General features: G+C 39.6%; 1 protein-coding gene across 2 annotated transcripts in view; it reads right to left on the reverse strand.

The window, feature by feature from the left end:
- The window catches only part of gnaz (guanine nucleotide binding protein (G protein), alpha z polypeptide), a 50,352-nt gene that overhangs the window by 7,597 nt on the left and 24,544 nt on the right, over window positions 1–18,211 (reverse strand). For both annotated transcript variants that reach the window (XM_085413794.1, XM_085413793.1), the window contains exon 2: window positions 9,419–10,727. In XM_085413794.1, coding sequence (XP_085269920.1) covers window positions 9,419–10,141 — 723 coding nt within the window. In that variant the 5' untranslated portion in view covers window positions 10,142–10,727. The remainder of the gene's footprint in view (window positions 1–9,418; window positions 10,728–18,211) is intronic.

The raw sequence follows: 18,211 nt of genomic DNA on the forward strand, positions 1-18,211 counted from the left end.
GAGATTACTGAAATAATAAATGAAGCAATAGAAGTAGAGCTGACAGTACAGTCAGTGTCTGTGCTCATGTTTGGCAAACACAAGCTTAAGCAAGCGCTAATCTCATATCTATGCTTTTCATTTTCCCCTCACAGATAAAAAGAATTGACTGCAGTTGCTCGGCGTCAGCCGTTGCATATAAACCTGCGCTACATATTCATAATAACACAAACACTCGAACAGGAACACAATACATGCATGAAACTTCATCTATTCTCTCCAGCGCTGCTGTTTATTGTACCCCCCCCCCCCCCCCCCCCCCCCCCGCCCGCTCCTTTCCCTTCTCATCCTCCCTTCCCTAGTCACAGCTCACTGTCAACAGCACAGGATTAGGAGCATTTGACTGGCCTGTTGCTAAGCAACAGTAGCCGTGGTAACCGATTCATTATGAAGACAGGGATGGGACAGCGAAAATGCATCAGGCAATGGGATGATGGGTAAATATACTGTAATTATTATGGTGCATTTTCTGTCTTGCGCGAGTTGATGCATGGAAACGGAACCAGTGTTTTATCGGTCAGATGAGTTCTGATTTTTTTCTGCTTGTATGAATCCTGAATGCTGAAACCACTTAAGTGATCACCGGTCACAGCATTAAGGTATCACAATAAAATGGGACCTTTTGTTCTTGAAAGCAGCTTAAATGTATTTGTAAACATGAGCAGAAAAATCTGATGAATGTCTCAAAAGTTCTAATGACTGTTAAGAACACCAACAACGACCACACACCAAATGTGGTTGTGCAATTCAGCTTTCCTTTTCAGTCCTCTTGTGTTGTTTGTCACTATGTTTAATATATTTCTTATATATTTCTTACAAAGCCTCAGGGCAAACTTTTCTATTAAACCATCCTGCAATGACTGGGTTCAAACCTACAGCACTTCCACCTTACTCTGAGAAATCAGTGAGTCAGAGATGCACTTAAATGAAAACTGATGAGTCACTCCTGGGTAGGACTATTGAATCAGTACCCTGGTTTTTGTTCATGAGAAACTTGTTGTAATGCAAAGTTTTAATTCCCATGAACTAATGGTTTTACACTCTGTGACTCAATTGTGGCACTTCTAATGTAGATGTTAATAATCTTTCCAAGTGTTTTCATTGAATAAAATGTTCGATATTTGTGATGCAATAAAAAAAAATATGAATGAGTCTACGCAAATAATTTGCATACTGTGCAAATTTATTCAGTGTTACTGACATGCTTTTAACAAGGTCAGAGATATTTAAAGACCTTTAAAATGCCTCATTATGGAGCCAGCTGCTCTAACAACATTATTATAATGTGTCAACCCAGCTTCATTTTGCTGCTTTTGATTTCAACTTTATTGCAGATTATCTTGCAAAATGTTAAAGCAAGGATGTGGTCATGCCTTGTTATCTAAATCTTTGGAGTCTACATTGCTGACTCCCTATAACCTAACTTAAAAAGATGGAAAATGTAACATTTCTCAGAAATGTATAAAAAATGTTTCCCCTGAACGGAAGCTGCTTGTTTCCAGCAACCTTTGCGATGTAGCTGTGGTGTAATACTGCAACCTGATGATCATGTAGATTTATTGGGTGTGGTGTGGCAGCTGTACTAAATTGCCAGAATTTATACCCAAGTTCCTCAATTTTAAACCACTAAGTATCCAATATAAATATCTGTTATACATATGTATTTTATATGTAGCGCTGTATAAACAACAGACTTTGGACATGTATAGTCTTTGTTGTGTCTGTTGTAAGACAAGACATAGAGTTTTGACACTGCTTGTTACATAAGAGTCTTACACTTCCTGCTTCACACACGTGTGCCCTGCATTCTGTACTGAATACTAATTCATTTTAGTTTTAATGTTTTAAAAGTCACCAATGTTTCGCTTCGTAATCACCATTTTTGTCAGAATCTGCACTTTTTTTTTAAATTTTTGCTTTTTTTCTAACCACAAAAAGTAAATGACAGTAAAGTACAGAACAACATCTAATGATCTGTAGGCCTCACTTTCATCAGTTAAGGTCAGAGTTCATGATTCAACAATGAGAAAGAGATGGTAGTGTGATGGTCTGGGTCTGGTTTCTGCTTCAGGACCTGGACGAATGACAGAACCATGAGTTCTGTTCTCTACCAGAAAATTCTGAAGGAAAATATCCAGATATTAGTTTATGTCCAACAGCAGCAAGTCCACCTCTGAATGAAGGTTTTTAAAGTGGCCTAGTCTGGATTTAAATTAGATTGAGATGCACTGGCATCACCTTAGAAGAGGCCTTTTCTGCTTGAAAAGTCCTCCAAGGTGAATGAATTAAAACAATTCTGCAAGGAAGTGTGGGCCAAAATTCCTCCAAAGTGATGTGCAAGACTCATCGTCAGTTATCACCAACACTTGATTGCATTTTTTCAACCAAGTATTAGATTTAAGGGGTAATTACTTTTCACAAAGAGTCGGGTAGCTTTGGTAGATTAATTCAGACACACAATTTCTCTGTGTAACAAACATGTTAACTTGTTCTTCTCTGGCTGTTTTTGAGCAGCTTACCTTGCCTGTATGCTAATGTAGTTTTAAACTTTGTGCAGAGCTTTAGATTTTTAACCAGATTTTTCAGCACTGTAATACTATTGGTTTTGGTTTGTCTCATCACATGAACCCATATGAATCGTGAGATTTGTCTTGCTGATACAGCACAAACCTCAAAGTACGCCTGGTTTGTATGCTAGATACTATCCGCTTTGAGAAAACTGCAGTATTTGATACTTTTGGACTGAAAACTACCTGATTATCAAACTTTTGTTTTAAAATGGCAGCATGTGTTAACCACTAAGACATGCTTAAAATGGCATATAAAATATAATGTGTGCCCATGTCATCCACATCTTATAGCTACAGTACAGTAAACAACACAAACTACCATAAATTAGAACATTAGTAATAAGCATTATTTTTTATTAGTTTTCACTAGAGTTAAAAATTATTGTTGACAATGGTTATTATAAAGCAATATTAGTTACATGCTCTCTTGTGTAATTTTGACGAGTATGATTGATGTGACTCGGTGATTAGCGCTGTCACTTCACAGCATGTGGGTTAGCTACAGTGGCCCCTAGAGACAAAGCACGTACAAACTCCAAAACACATGCAAACCCCAAAACACATGCAAATTCCAAAACACAACGGAAGTGCTCCAGGACGCTAGGGGCAGTGTTGAGCTTTTGTTACCTAGTAACTACACAAGCCAGGAAGTACCAATGACAGGATTTACGCTGTATCCCAATTCAGGGTCTGCAGCCTTTTTTTTTTTTTTTTAAACTTTATTTATCACATTATAGACATACAGTCAAGTAAAACAGGGATCACATAAAAGATGACATTGTGGTAGTACAATGAGGAACAGAAAGAGTGACAAGGACAGTGAGACAAAAGTGAGTACAAAAAATAAAATAAATTAAGGGGAACATAAATAAACAAAAGTTTGCAAGATGTTAACAGTCTTGAGAGCCTTAGTGTTTTTTGATGAGGAGATTGTCCTTATATATTGTGCAAGTTCCATTTTTAATACAAGAAGTTCAGGCTTTCTGCCGAGGACTTTGCTTTTGTGTATATGAAATTTTGCCAAAAATAAAAACCAAATTTATAAAAAAGAAAGCATCATTGTCCTTGTCTTTAAAATTATAATAGCCAAAGATAACATCCTTATAGTACAGTTGAAGATTAGGGAGAACAAAGTCAGTAATAAACTTGTGGAAATCCTTCCAGAATTTACACGTAAATTTACATGACCAAAACAGATGAGAAACTGTTTCAGGTTGCTCGGTCTGCAGCCTTAAAGGCCGCATTTTAAGGCCGATTACGTCACAGCGACACGATGAAGGCTGTCCCAATTCAAAGGCTGCTCGAAATGCAGCCCTCAAATGCGTCCTTAATTTTCCTGAATTTTAAGGATGGGTCGGTGTAGCCTTCATGGCCCAACATATCCCAGATTTCATAGCGCCGCGGTGGTGTGGATAATTTTGCTGAAAAAAACAGCGGAAGCGGAGTCGCCGAAGAGTAAACTTTCGGAAGTAAGTACTGAATATTATGTCACTTATTTATGCGCAAATGTTTTTATAATGAAGAACATTAAAACATGTTGGCCACATGTCGGGAAAGTTATGTGACATTAGCGATGTTTGTACTAACTTGGTTTTAAAGCCTTTACTTCAAAATATACGCCGTTCAATAGTCGACCTTAATCTTACAGAGAATGTGATGATTTTATGGATAATTAAAGTCAGTCATATATCCACAAACACAACAAGCTGAAAGTCAGTGATGCTGCTCGGTTTGCAGTCCTGAATATCACAGCACAAGCAGGATTCACTGCACTGTTAATGTTAGCTATGTTATATTGCTGCCTCTGTTCGGTGGTGTCGAGCCAAACGGACTTTAACGTGTGTTTGACCGAGCTGACTGTTCACTCGTGAAGCTGAAAGAAAGATGCTTTAATCACAGCAGTCACACATGTGTCCACTGTACCATCTGGGAACTCCTCTTGTTTCGTAATAACACAAACACTAAATCCTCCTTCTTTTGTGCTGTTTTGTAGCAGTGTATACACCTGAGACTTTCACCTGTCTGTCTGTCCTGCACTCGCTCTCTTTTTCTTTCTCTCTGATTGTGGAATAAAAGTATGAACATGTGTTTATAAGTCACACTTGTGTTTGAATCCTGCAGCTTATCACACATTTGATTTCCATGTGTGACAACTGCAAGTGTCCAGAGTGAGGACAGACTGAGGGACCCACTGCTGCACGTCATCTGTGAGGCTTTGCACCCCTGATGATCCACCAGGACAAACTCAGCAGTGTGTGAGGAAGATGAGGAGGAAGAGCCAGCAGCAGCTGACAGATGGAGAGAATAGACAGACCGTTCCCTGTTTGTGAAGGACTGCTAGAAAAGTTTAAAATAACTAATTGTCTGTCCTGAATCAGTCTTATTAGGTAATGTTCAAATAATTTTATCATTCCAGTGTTTTCAGTGTGGGAGAAAGTACTCAGGGCCTTCAAGTTACACACTATGAAAGGCAGAAACAAGTTTAATACTCAGAAACCTAAAGTCTGTATCAGCAGCAGAATGGACCTAAAAATAAATGTTTGTTCCAGTTCTATGAAGCTTTGAGTATTTTGGATTAGTAGCACTGCTGTGTTTGTTGCATCATATTGCTGTAATTGTTTATATGCTTTATATATTCTGAGGTAAGTTGATCTATAGTGTTACATCATATTCTAAAAGGATGTTATGTGTTTGTAGACTTTCTGCCCAGTTTGACCCATTTAGCAGAAGCCAGCCTGTTTAAGGCTCTGATATCTATTCTGTATGACTGAAAGCAGTTATGACATGGTCTGATTTTCTCACCCAATAAAGGAATATTTCATATATCAGTCTACTCTTCATTTTATCAGAAACAGTTATCACAGCTTGTACATTTTCTTTTTATAAATATATGTAAGCAATGAGCCAAATTTAGTAATGCCAACATACTGAAGGAACAACATTTGTCTCTTATATATGATACACCTATATATGCACTGTCAAAGATACTTGTCTTTGAGTGAAGATTTAAGGTGATAAGACATATAAATAACTGCAACTTGAATCTGTACTGAAGCTCAGTATTTGACACAGAGTTCATGTTCACTGCTGTAATAGCTAATAATGATTAATATAATAACTATAATATTGGCCATATTATATTTACATTACCAAAGTGATATGACTTTAGTCTCATGAACAACATCAGCTAATTCTTATTTACTAACTAATCTTAAATGACTGTTCAGTACAGAAATGAAGCCCAAAAATCATGTTTTACTGTCCTGTGGTCTCAGCCTCAGATACTTATCAAATCACACAAAGCTCTTGTAGAAACAAACAAACAAATGAACAAAATATGTTCTCCCTCATTTCTGTCAAACCAAGCTGTATGACACGTTTCCAGCAGTTAGTATCATGGTTGCTAGGCAACCTGGGAAGCGCGACGGAGACTAGACCGTCCCATACAGACAAACTTGCCGTTTATTTTGCAAATCGAGCTCAACACTGCCCCTAGCGTTCTGGAGCACTTCCGTTGTGTTTTGGGGTTTGCATGTGCTTTGGAGTTTGTACGTGCTTTGTCTTCTCATACACACTGGGTTGGCCCTAAGCTTTCACGCAAAAACTTTTTATTTAAGGAATGCTATGTGTGGTTGTTCCCATTCACCTGCCTGAGCTCACAATGATCTGTGTAAATTAGAGCTTCTAAAAAATGCATTTTTTTTCTTCTCTTTGTCAAGTTGCCCGAGAAAGATCAAAACTTGCTTTTGCAAAAATGCTTAATGATTAAATTATTACTTTGAGCCAAAGAGCATGGATATCTTTCCTCTTGCTTTTCCAGCCAAGAATTCCCCTTGACACAAGTGTGAATTGCATTAATTGTCCAACTAAAGAATAAAACTGTGTATTCACAGTCAAAACAACTTTACATTGAGGGCAATGATAATGATAATGGCCGAACTGCTTTGAGCTGACAAAAAGGCAACAGTAACTGCAATGACCACTTGTTACAGCTGATATAAGCAAAAGAGCATCTCTGAATCCAAACCTTGTACCACTCCTGTCATCTAAGAACGGAAAACTGAAGCTATCAGTTCGCAGAGGCTCACCAAAATTGAACAAGAGAAAATTGGAAAAATGTTGCCTGGTCTGATGAGTCTCAATTTTCTGATGGTAGGGTCAGAATTTCTTGTAAACAACATAAAAAGATGGCTACATCCTACCTTGTATTAAAGGTTCAGAATGCTGGTGATGGTGTAATGGTGTGGGAGATATTTTCTTTGTACACTTTGGGCCCTTTAGTAACAGCTCCACAGTCTATCTGGATGCTGCTATTGACCATGGCCACAGTGTATCTTCTGCCATGACACGAAGTTCCAATCATCTCAAACTGCTTTCTTGAATGTGGCGGTGTTCAAGACACAGTTCACTTTACTCAAATGGCCTCCACAGCAGCCAGATCCCAATCTAGTAGAGCACCGCTGAGTCGTAGTAGAGTGGGAGCCGAGTCTGCAACAACTTTGTGATGCTATTATGTCAATGTGGATCAAAATCTTTGAGGAACCTTTCCAACACTTTGAGTCTATGCCACAAAGCATTAAAGCAGTTCTGAAGGCAAAAGAGATCCAACCCAATACTAGCAAGGTGTCCCCAATCAAGTGGCTGATGAGGGCATTTTTGGTTTTTAAATTCATAAGTATATCATGCATTTTCCTGACAATCCACATAACTCCCCTTCCTTTGGATTTATACACTCTGATAGCTTTCCTCGCCTTTGTTTGAATAATAAAAGTTGTTTTTCCTTGCACCAGTTAACTCCCATTGCTATACAGTGCCTGCACAATCTGCTAATTCTCACAGGTACAACCTCACACTTTATTCTGTGAACTCAATTAACACCATACTGCATTTTCTCCTCAGACTTTATTTTTAACCTATAAAGCTAATTGATTTCATGTTCCAACCTGGCTCGATGTACACCCTGTTTTATCCGGGTAACCCATGCATTATCAGGCCAGTCCACTTCCAGCAATGACCAAGTTTCCTCTGCGCTTGAGCTATTTCTGGAGTTGACTGTAAAACATCAAGGTGAAAGTGGATGCTGGGATCGTGGAAAAAGTGAAGCAAGAGACGATCTCCCCTCATAACCAAATACAATTATATTGTTGATCCTCCGTTATCCCGGAGGCAGTTAAACAAGAAGTAACTTTTCTAAAACACTCAGATAAGATGATGAATATGCTATGGAGAAGAAATCGTTTAAATTCCAAAACCATGAAGAGAAGATAACAAACACAAGCCGTTCCCCTCTTTTAGACAGATATAAAATAACTGTGATTACTACATTAAGGCAAAGAGAATCCATTTCACCATCCAAAAACATTAGATAAGGAACTTAAAATGTAGATAAGGCTTTCTAAATTGAAAACTAAAACTATAAATGAAGTTCAGTAAAGCAGTATCATTCCGTGTTTTGAGTAGTCTTGGGTACCATGTCACAAGTGGCTACCAGTCTGAATTAATGTGGCTAAGTTCATTTTTGTTTATTGTGGTAATTACATTTGTTGCACAAGCAGTTATCAGAAATTTTATTGGCGTCACAGCTGTAACAGCAGCACCTGTCAGCAGCAGCACATGGTTTGGTTTTGCTCAGTGGTGTGTTTTGCAAATTTTACACTGTAAAGTGACAGCATTACAAAATGTTCCCACACAGAAAACAAACGCACAAAGTGGAACCACAGTTTACTGTTTTTCGGTGGGGTTTTTTTTGCACATTTAGCCCAAGGTAGGAGAAGAGCTTCATGTTTTAATCGAGAGAACTATTTTGGAATCTGGATTTATGCAGAGAATTAAAAAGTCCTAGATCCTTTGCCTGTTGAAAAATAAAAATGACAAAAAATCTTTGTTTTCCTTAGAAGAGATCATGCAACCAAAGTTCCCTAAATTTGGATACTGTGCATTTGCTCCCTTCAGTTTGTCTCTATTAACAGTTGCCTGCCAGGGTTTTCAGGAAAATGTGCAATTAATAATTTTATTGGTTTAGAGGAGACCAGACTAAACATACAAGTTATGTAAGCCTCAATGGCTTTACTGAGTAATCTTTATTTCTTAATTGTTCCAGGAAACTCAGTAATCAAACTACACAATTGTTACCTTAATTGTCAGCAAATATCTAACAGCACCGATTCTAAAAAGTGTTTTGAACATATCCCTTAATACTTTCAGAGTGATGTTATAGCAAACAATTTCTGACACGAACTAAAAACCATGTGTGTCTCGGTGGATCCATATGACCACAGGAGGCTTATCTGTGCTCTAGAAGGGGATGCACAGAGAGGAAGTGACACAGCAAAAATGACTTTTCGGAAGCCATTTCTTACATTGATTGTTTCATAGCATGAATATCCAAGCTGTGAAACTGAACTACAGTTCACTGGCAGGTGATTATTAGATATCTCTGCTTTTAAGTTTGCCTGTCAAAGAATCAGAAGTAATCTTACAGACTAGGATGCTGCTGATAAGATAAATGGTACCTAAAATCCACACAGTAAATCGGATAAATGGTGTTTGTTGTATAAAAGAGATGAATTGTCTCCACTTTAATGTTCTAATCTGATGGTGAGAAACATCCCTCTCTCATGACTGCAATTAACTTTTAACAAGAGATAATAATTACTGAATTTGTGCAAATTGGGTAGATATTTGCCTTGTCCCTCTTCACACTACTCTGAGTGGCTGCTGCCTGTCTGCATTTGTTTAGGCATCTGTGCATAAGAGCATTTGCACTGTCAGAACAAAAGTTGGGCCTTTTTAAAGCTGAATTTTCTTACCGTCTGGTTGTCCTCGTAGAGTTTGAGGTCATAGCCGCTTAGCTCAACACAGAAAATGATTGCTGTCACGCCCTCGAAGCAATGAATCCACTTCTTTCTCTCCGAACGCTGTCCGCCCACGTCTACCATCTTGAAGGTGAGCTCCTTAAAGGTGAACTTGTTCTCCACAATCCCAGTGGTCATGTCACGGGATCGTAGGATGTCCTCGACCGTGGGGATGTACTCGGGTGCAGAAATGCGGTCCAGGTCATTTAGGTAGTAGGCAGTGTTGTCCTCTAAGTGGTATTCATTGGATCGTTGAAAGCACTCCTGGACCCCTGAGTCTGCCCACAGACGTTTCATTACCCCTAGCAGCTCTGGAGTAATCTCCCCCTTGCTCTCAGCTGGCCCTGTAAGGGCAAAGAGCTGCACAGCATCATAGGCGCGGTCAGGATTGTGAAAGTCAATTTTAAGAGTGCTGAGAGCACGGATGATGCGGGTGAGAGAGTCGATGGCATTGTACAAGATGAGTGGCTTGTACTCCTTGCAGGCTTCCAGATTGAAGCCTCCACTGTGGATGATTTTCATCTGTTTGACTATGGTGCTCTTGCCAGAGTTGCTGGTGCCCAGCAACAACAGTTTGATCTCACGCCGCTGCCGCTGACTCTCTGAGCGCAAGTGGCGGTCGATCCGCCGCGAGCGCCGCGCCGCTTCCTTCTCCTCCGAGCTCTGACGGCATCCCATGGTCCTCCACCACGTGGTAAACCCAAAGGAACTCGTGCTGCTACTTGATGGGGAAGCAAATAGTAATGAAGTGGTGACTGAATATGTGGCGGTAGAAGGAGAGAAGAGGGGGTTTTGTGTGTACGAGCCTTCAGAGATCGAGAAAGAAGAGATTTCACAATAGACTAGTTGAGGACAAGACAGGAAAGCTACCACACTGACGAGTGACTCAGGAGTGTTTCATGCTTTTTGTTCAGGGGCAGTCTGTGAGTTCTGTGTGGGCAGAACCCAGACTTGTGGGATGCCCACACAGTGGCCTGGCTCTGAGGTCTGACTGCCTACTGAAGCCTGGGGTTCATAGCAGGGGCTCCCCCTGAGGAAATGTTCTGGAGGAAGGTTCGAGAACGTTCAGTGTATGTCAGTAGAGAAAGTGTTTAGGCTTGATGCGAGCAAATAGCAAACCCCTTTCACTCTCTTCCCACATGGCTCTTGCAGTGTTTTGCCCTTCTTCAGCCTCTGAAATCATCCACCAAAGTTGTATCTTTGGCCTGTTTTGCTTGGTCTTCCTGTGGTGAAATATCTCCCAGTCAACTGAAGGCCTCCAAATCTGCCAACACACAAGACAGAGAGGAGTCGTGAGCAAGATAAATAGCAACAGTTTTATTAATGACAATTGTGCTGAAGCGACAATTCATTATATATGTTTTTGTTTTTCTGGAGGTTAGAAGCTTACTTCAGCACAAATAGTTACCACTGGAGGAATTAACACTTACCTACTTTGTCTGGTACCTACACAAACAGATCAGCTGACAACAGACTCTCTCCTAGGGGAGTGAGGTTCATATCATGTCCATTTTTTGTGCAATTATAGACAATATGTTTTCATTTGCTTGTAATGGATTGTATTTTTTGCATCTTAAGTCTATGGTTATAAAAGCGAAAGTTACATTTAAAAGCTCCATTTGGCAATACCTTTTAAATCAGTCATAGTATTTACTGTGAAAATACCATGTTTTACATTTTGTAGTTAGACTTTTTGCAGTACAAACTTGAAGTAATCTTTTTTTTTTGTCTGTCACATCATTGTGGAGGAATTTTGCTCCACTCTTTTTTACAGCGTTGCTTCAGTTCATTGAGGTTTGCAAGAATTTGTTTCTGCACAACTCTCTTAAGGTCTTACCACAACACTTCAGTCAGGTTGCGATCTGGACTTTGACTCGGTCATTGCAACAACTTGATCTTTCCTTTTGCAAACATTCTGTTGTGGATTTGCTGCTGTGCTCGGGATAATTGTCTTGCATGACCCAATTTTAGCAAAGTTTGAGCTGTCAGATAGATGGCTTCACATTTGACTCTAAAATACTTTGGTACACAAAGGAGTTCATGGTCCATTCAATGATTACACGGTGCCCAGGTTGTGTGGCTGCAAAACAAGCCTGAATCATTTGCCCTAAACCACTATGCTTAGTATGTGGGATGCCCACACAGTGTGCTGATATGCCGCCTTTGGTTTTCACCAGATGTAGAGCTTTGCATCTTAGCCAAAGATCTCCACTCTGGTCTTATCTGTCCAAAGGACATTGTTACAGAAGTCCTGTAGTTTGTTGAGATTCACCTTTGCAAACCTAAGCTGTGCTACCATGTTCAATTTAGAGAGAAGAAGCTTTCTATTGGCAACCCTTCAAAAAAGCTATACTTATTCAGTTTTCTAATTGTGCTGTCATGAACTTTAACTAAGATGTAGCTCAGGTTGGGTTTTTTTCTGGTTTTTTTTATTTATTTATTTATTTATTTTCTGAGCATTGCCCTGGGGTGAATTTGCTGGGATGTCCACTCTCAAGAAGATGGTGGCATTGTGTTAACACACACTTGAATGCTCCAGACCTGCAAACTGCCAAAACTCCTGCTTTTATAGAGATGCTAACACTTATTGATGGTCAGTTAATCTCTGTATTTTATTATTAGTATCTGGTGTCCTCTTTCCCTCTTCTTTCTATGTAATCAGTAAGTGTGCTTACGTTTAAAAACTTCTCTGATTGTAACTATTAACATTTTGCTCGAAGACTGGGACTAAGTCGTTATCCAAACAAGCTGCATACTAAAGGCCATAGACGTACTTATGGTAGGTGTTTGAATGAGGGAGCTCTAAAGGTGCTGGTAGATTTATTTCTGAGCTCGAGGGAGTAGGGATAGCACTGCTTTTGGTTTTTATGCCAAGCCAAGCTCTAGCCTAGTATGACATTATTATCTGCATATTTATGCAAAACTGAGAAGAAGAAATGAAAAATAAATGCACTATTGATTCTTCCTTGATCCAGCAGATAGTTACTGAAAGCATGCTTACTAACCTGCACACTTCCCATTTAAACATTGTCATAATACCTATGTTCTGCCTCTTCAGATTACTTCCCTTAACAGGAGTCTTTTGTTACCACTTACTCTGAGGCAAGCTAACCCTGCCTATCCACTTAACAGTACCACACACAGACTCATTTTATACACAATCAAGGTCAAACATAGGATTGAACCAGGCGAGATAAACTAAAAAAACAAAAAACAAACAAACACTATCCACCGTTTGAAAGGGAAGTGATGCAGTGTAAACAAAAATGTGTTTTCTCTTGCAAACAACAGCATCTCATGCTAGTTCCCTCACAAGCCAGTGTCTCTGCCTGCACTCTTTCTGCGCTGGTGTTCAGTAAAACAAGGTGAAATGCTTATTTACTATCAAAGTGGAAAATAACAGGCTCAAGCCAGCAGGTGCCTCTCATGCTTTCATGCTACTGCAAAGCTCTTACTCTTTGTCCAGTCATATGTGTGGCTATCTTTCATATTTCACATGCAAATAGTTTTCGTTCATCTCCCATTTTCATACATTATTTGCATATGGCATCACTTTTATTTAAATAAAACAAATACTGCATTGGAAGAAGCTTGGTTGCTTGAATTTACATAAATGTCTCAAATGTCCAGAGGCTGACGTGAATAATTACAAGCAAGAATAACTGTGCTACTGTTGTTTCTATCAGATTCAGCAACAAATGGGTGCACACTGGAACAGACTAAGCGATGGCAGAATATTGGTATTATCTTTAGACACACACAGAGAGAAGGAGAGCACCTTTTTTTACTCTGGTGCGTGGCGTCCACTCTTCAAAAGACAAAGGACAACAAAGCAGAACAAAGCCATAATAAAGCATCATGACACAGACAGAAAAGAGAGTTGGTTCCTGGCTTCAGGCACCTTACTACCCTCTCAAAATGGCAAAGCCAGCCAAACCGGTTAATGCACATCACTGATTTTTAGAGCCCATGAAACACATTAAAGCTGCGTGCGAAGTCATTCCATTTTGTTATTTCACAAATATGCAGCTCTGACATTTCTGCACTTTTTGAAGTTATACCTCTTATTTGATAATTTCTGTGGAAGTAGTGCACTGGTGAAGTAATATTAGACACATTTACACACTGCATGGAGAGGAACGTGGCCTTTTTCTTCCTTACACATGGATAACTAGAGCATATCGCAGCAGGAACCCACAAAATTTTAACAAAAAACAAACACAAATTAATTAGGAAAGTGCCTAGAGGATGAAAACATGCTTACTCTTTGTAACAAATTATACAGTCTAGTTTAAAGTCGAAATAGCTCCAAATGCAAGCGACAGCAAATAAATAATTAGCTTTTAAAGGTCAAGAAAATATCATTTCTATATCAGGATTTCACATCATGCTTACAGTGCCAACTTTACTTTACAAGGATACATCTCAGGCTTTGGTAAAACTTACAAAGAGTTTGGCGCAAAGACTTAAAATGTAATTGTAACCAGACACAATACTATCACAAAGGCCCCAAATTCATTCCACAGCATGACAACAACCCCAAATATATCCAGGCAATATACAACAGATGCCACTGTGACCTGATCTCAACATCATGGAGCCAGTTCAAGAATACATGAAGACAGATGAAACTAAAGGCGCCTACAGACTGTGGGCTTTCAGCAGTCTTGTAAACTGCATGCCGCTGTTGACAAAAAGACCTCTGGACGACACACACAAGCAGCATTTCTGATGTCACAAATGACGTGAAGCCTATGAGCTGGTTCGAGTCACACAGGGTCATTTATGTAGCGTGTCTCAGTCTCCTCACGCCATATCTCAAGCACACCTCACCAGTTTTTTTTCTGTGTATTTAAGCTGATGAATTTCCCATCGTGACATTTAAGCATTGCTGCCTGCAGATTCAACCATTCCACCACCCCAACATCCACCGATAGGCTCCAGGAGGATATTTACTCATCACTTCACAATTTTTATCAAATTTTTGTCTTCTTTTTCCCTTAGTCTGTGTTTTGCCACAGCTCTCTTTTTTATCTTTTCTCTTTCTCTTCATCCACCACCATCACCAACCAGTTATAGCAGATGGTCGCCCCTCCCTGAGTCTGGTTCTCTGGGAGTTTTTACTTCCCACCATTGCACAGTGCTTGATCATAAGGGATCGCTTGAATGTTGGGGTTTTCTCCAGAATACCGCAGGATCTTTACCTTGGGGCGGCCGTTGCTGTGAATTGTTACACACCTGAACTGAATTGAATATTTGCACTAGATGGCAAACTCTAACTGCATCCTGCTGCTGTAATAAATCATGTGAGTTAGTAACTTTGTTTTCTTTTTTTGTTGCCTCCACTTATTCCACTTGGGTTTGTTTTTGTATTTTTTTTTTATTATGCCAATGTATTTTTGATTATTGTGCGCTTTCATGTCTCGCCCTATAGGTTGCTCAGTTGACCACAGTTGCACTACATGGACAAATGTGGGACACCTACACATCACACCTACAGGAGCCGTTTAACCATGGAAATCTGTGCAATGAAGCTCTCAGGGGAAATTTGTTGTGCTGATGTTAATGCCAGAGGAGGTTTGTAACTAAAGAAAATAAGTCAACAGAGCACTGGTGACTTTTACACACAATGTGTCACAGTGCTTACAGTTGACGGTGACATATCCATTAGAAGACATTTCACAAACTGACTTGTTGAAAAGGTGGCATCTTGTTCAATTACAACATTGGAATCCAGCGAGCTCTTTAGAACAACGCATTCTTTCACAAATATTTGGAAAGGTAGACTGCATGGCTCTGTGTTTGATTTTATACACCTGAATTCAAAGATTAATAGGTGTGGCCCAGTACTTTTGTCCATATAGAGTATTTTTAGTTGCAACTACCAACTTTGAACCTCTCTCACAGTGCAACACTGGAGCACTGTAAGATATAATGATTCTCTCCTGTTGGTCAGTTTTTGTCTGGGAAAGTGCAAAATTGCTCAGCTTAACACAGCATGAATCCACTACAAGGTCTCAAAGATCATTGGAGGAGCTCACCTTGCAAATGGATTGAAAAACTGTTTGCAAGTCTACAATACAAAGCTTCTCCTGTTTTTTTGTTTGTTTGTTTGTTTTGTTGCATTGACTAAATACACTAACTATTGATTTGATTTTGCTGCATTTTGCACAAAATAGTTCTGAATATTTGTACTAGAACTATTGCAGACCGTCTTCTAGAAAGTGAGTGTTATGGGTACATCGAATGACTGAGTATCAGCGTGGAGGCCGAGTGATGAGTGAATGCAGAGCCACGGGGGCCAGGCAGAAAGGACAGCATCTTGATGCATCATGAGGGCTGAAGAAATCTGATAGCCATCATGTGACAGAGCCTGGTCACTCTCTTGCCTTTCCTGCACAGCTCTGGCTGCACACGGCCCATCATCTCCCCCTTCACTACTGCTCCCAGAGGCTTACCTCTAATTATTAATTCACCATGCTGCAAATAATTACAATCACACGATTGATTCAAGATGAGTATATGCAGTCACGGTGGTTTCTGTTGTATAACCTCTCCTACTGTCCTACTGCTGTAGTTATTTAGCCCACGAAAATGCTCTTACAATTAGGGTCAGTCACATTAGATTGAGTGGCGATTTTAATCCATTAGAGGCTGAATGGTATTGCTCAGACATGAAATTTGTTCAAAGAAAAATGCATTATGTAACGACTACAGATGACTTACCAGAATGGACAGTATGTGAACAAACATTGACATCTCATACTGATGTTTAAACACACAGGAAGGATCACACCATATAGGTAGGTAGGGAAAGTGTTTCTTTTAGTCACATCAGTTAAAAGCCTTAGTTTTTAAACAGAATTTAAACATTAGTTAAAATTAAACTGGAGTGGTGACCAGATCCTGACAGTGAACTTAGTTTTCCGGATAAGAACAGCAATTAGAAAGCATGTTTGGAAGATCTGATTGCAGCTAATGAAGACATGTTGCTGAAGTCTGCTTTGTGAAATGAAACTTATGTCAACGGAATAACAAAGAAAAGGCAACTGAAGGTCCAAGACGGTGCTGAGATGTGCAATGATGAGACTGACAAATGCAGTACAGAACTGCTGGTGATATGCAGAATGGAAATTCTACTGTTTTTATAAATGAAAAGGAAAAATGTCGAATGTTAAAAGAAAGGTGAAAAGTGCAGGTGTGCTTTTAGTCATCTTGTAATGGTTTATGAATGAGGTGAGCAGGGCTGTGTGTGTGTGTGTGTGTGTGTGTGTGTGTGTGTGTGTGTGTGTGTGTGTGTGTGTGTGTGTGTGTGTGTGTGTGTGTGTGTGTGTGTGTGTGTGTGTGTGTGTGTGTTTTAAATCCATGGCCAGCGGGCTTCAGTTTCAGTTGTTGTATTGCAAAAACCCCTAACCTAAGAATACTGTCTCCAACAGGTAATAAGCAGGCAAGTTAATTCACAGGCAGATTTATTATTTAATCAGCAATTATTGAAATCCATACTGAATGAATCCAAAAGGTAGGACATTTATTATGACTAATGTCTCAGTCACACTAGAGTGAAAATGAGGCAGCAAAGACCTTGCAACTAGGTAGTCTGATTATTGCATTTTTTTTTTGTTTTATTTTTTTTTTTTGCATTTGGTTATGAGTTGAAAGAAATCTACAGTCACAGGTTGCAAGTAGTTGCAGTAACAAACTGGTTGAGTGTGTAGCACCCTCAACCTCTTGGTGACCACTTACAAGGTGATTGTGCAGATGTGGTAAGAAGCCCATCTCCAAACAATCACAGTCCGACTCAGACTGACTCAAATTGCCAAAGGTTTGCAAATAACTGCTATCTAATTAATAAACGCAGACAGGCCAACTCCAATTCCTATATTAAAGTAAAGTACGCCAACTAGATCACTATTTATGGAGGAGTTTCTGAATTTTGGATTCAAATCTATGAGTTTCAGGCCATTCTTGTGAATTTCTGTGTATGTAGACAGCAACAGAATTGCCATTTTAATCGAATGATTACAGTTAACCATTATCACAAAGAGACTGCATGCAGTTCAATTGCAAGGTGATGACAGACTAAATGCAGACTGACTCTGTCCTATTACCATTTTATTGAAGTCTTAGTGCACCAAAGTTGCTTTAAAGATGCCAACTGAGTGCGAGTTGTCCCTGTCTGTGAAGAAACCATTTTAAAGTTCATTGCACACATTTGCAATCATTTTGGTCATGCTACAGTCTCCCACCAGTTTTCCCTTGTGTGACTGTAATATAAGCAGAACTATCTGGGAAGTGGCACCTGTGACGTGAAACTGCAACTATTTCATTTAGTGTTTCTAATAGGATCACACAGAAATTCACATGTAATTCTTCTTGATGAACACTTATCAGCCGCAGCATTAAAACCACTGATAGGTGGTGTGGATGACCTTGCGTTGTGTATATCACATTTTTTCCCAATGTAATGTTCCACTGGGAACCACTGGGTCCAGGTAGCACCAGTCACAGCATGTTTGTAGACCACTCCAGCCTCCTGAAACAGGACAGACTGCCCCACAAGTCCCAAAGATTCCGCAGGAGTGGGTTGGGAAAGACACGAGAACAACGAGGACTTCACCCAACTTTCTGGAGCCCAGTCCAGTCGAGCATTTGTACCCTGTGCTGGAACAGTGCTTATGTGTTCTGACCAAAAGGCATCTGTTTTGCTGACTGAAAGCTTGCTTACTGCTCACAAAAAAAAGTTACTAG

The sequence above is a fragment of the Rhamphochromis longiceps genome, linkage group LG7 (genome assembly GCF_057381845.1).
Source record: "Rhamphochromis longiceps isolate RC_006_pf linkage group LG7, R_longiceps_female_GT1.1, whole genome shotgun sequence".
NCBI classification, from domain to species: Eukaryota; Metazoa; Chordata; class Actinopteri; order Cichliformes; family Cichlidae; genus Rhamphochromis; species Rhamphochromis longiceps.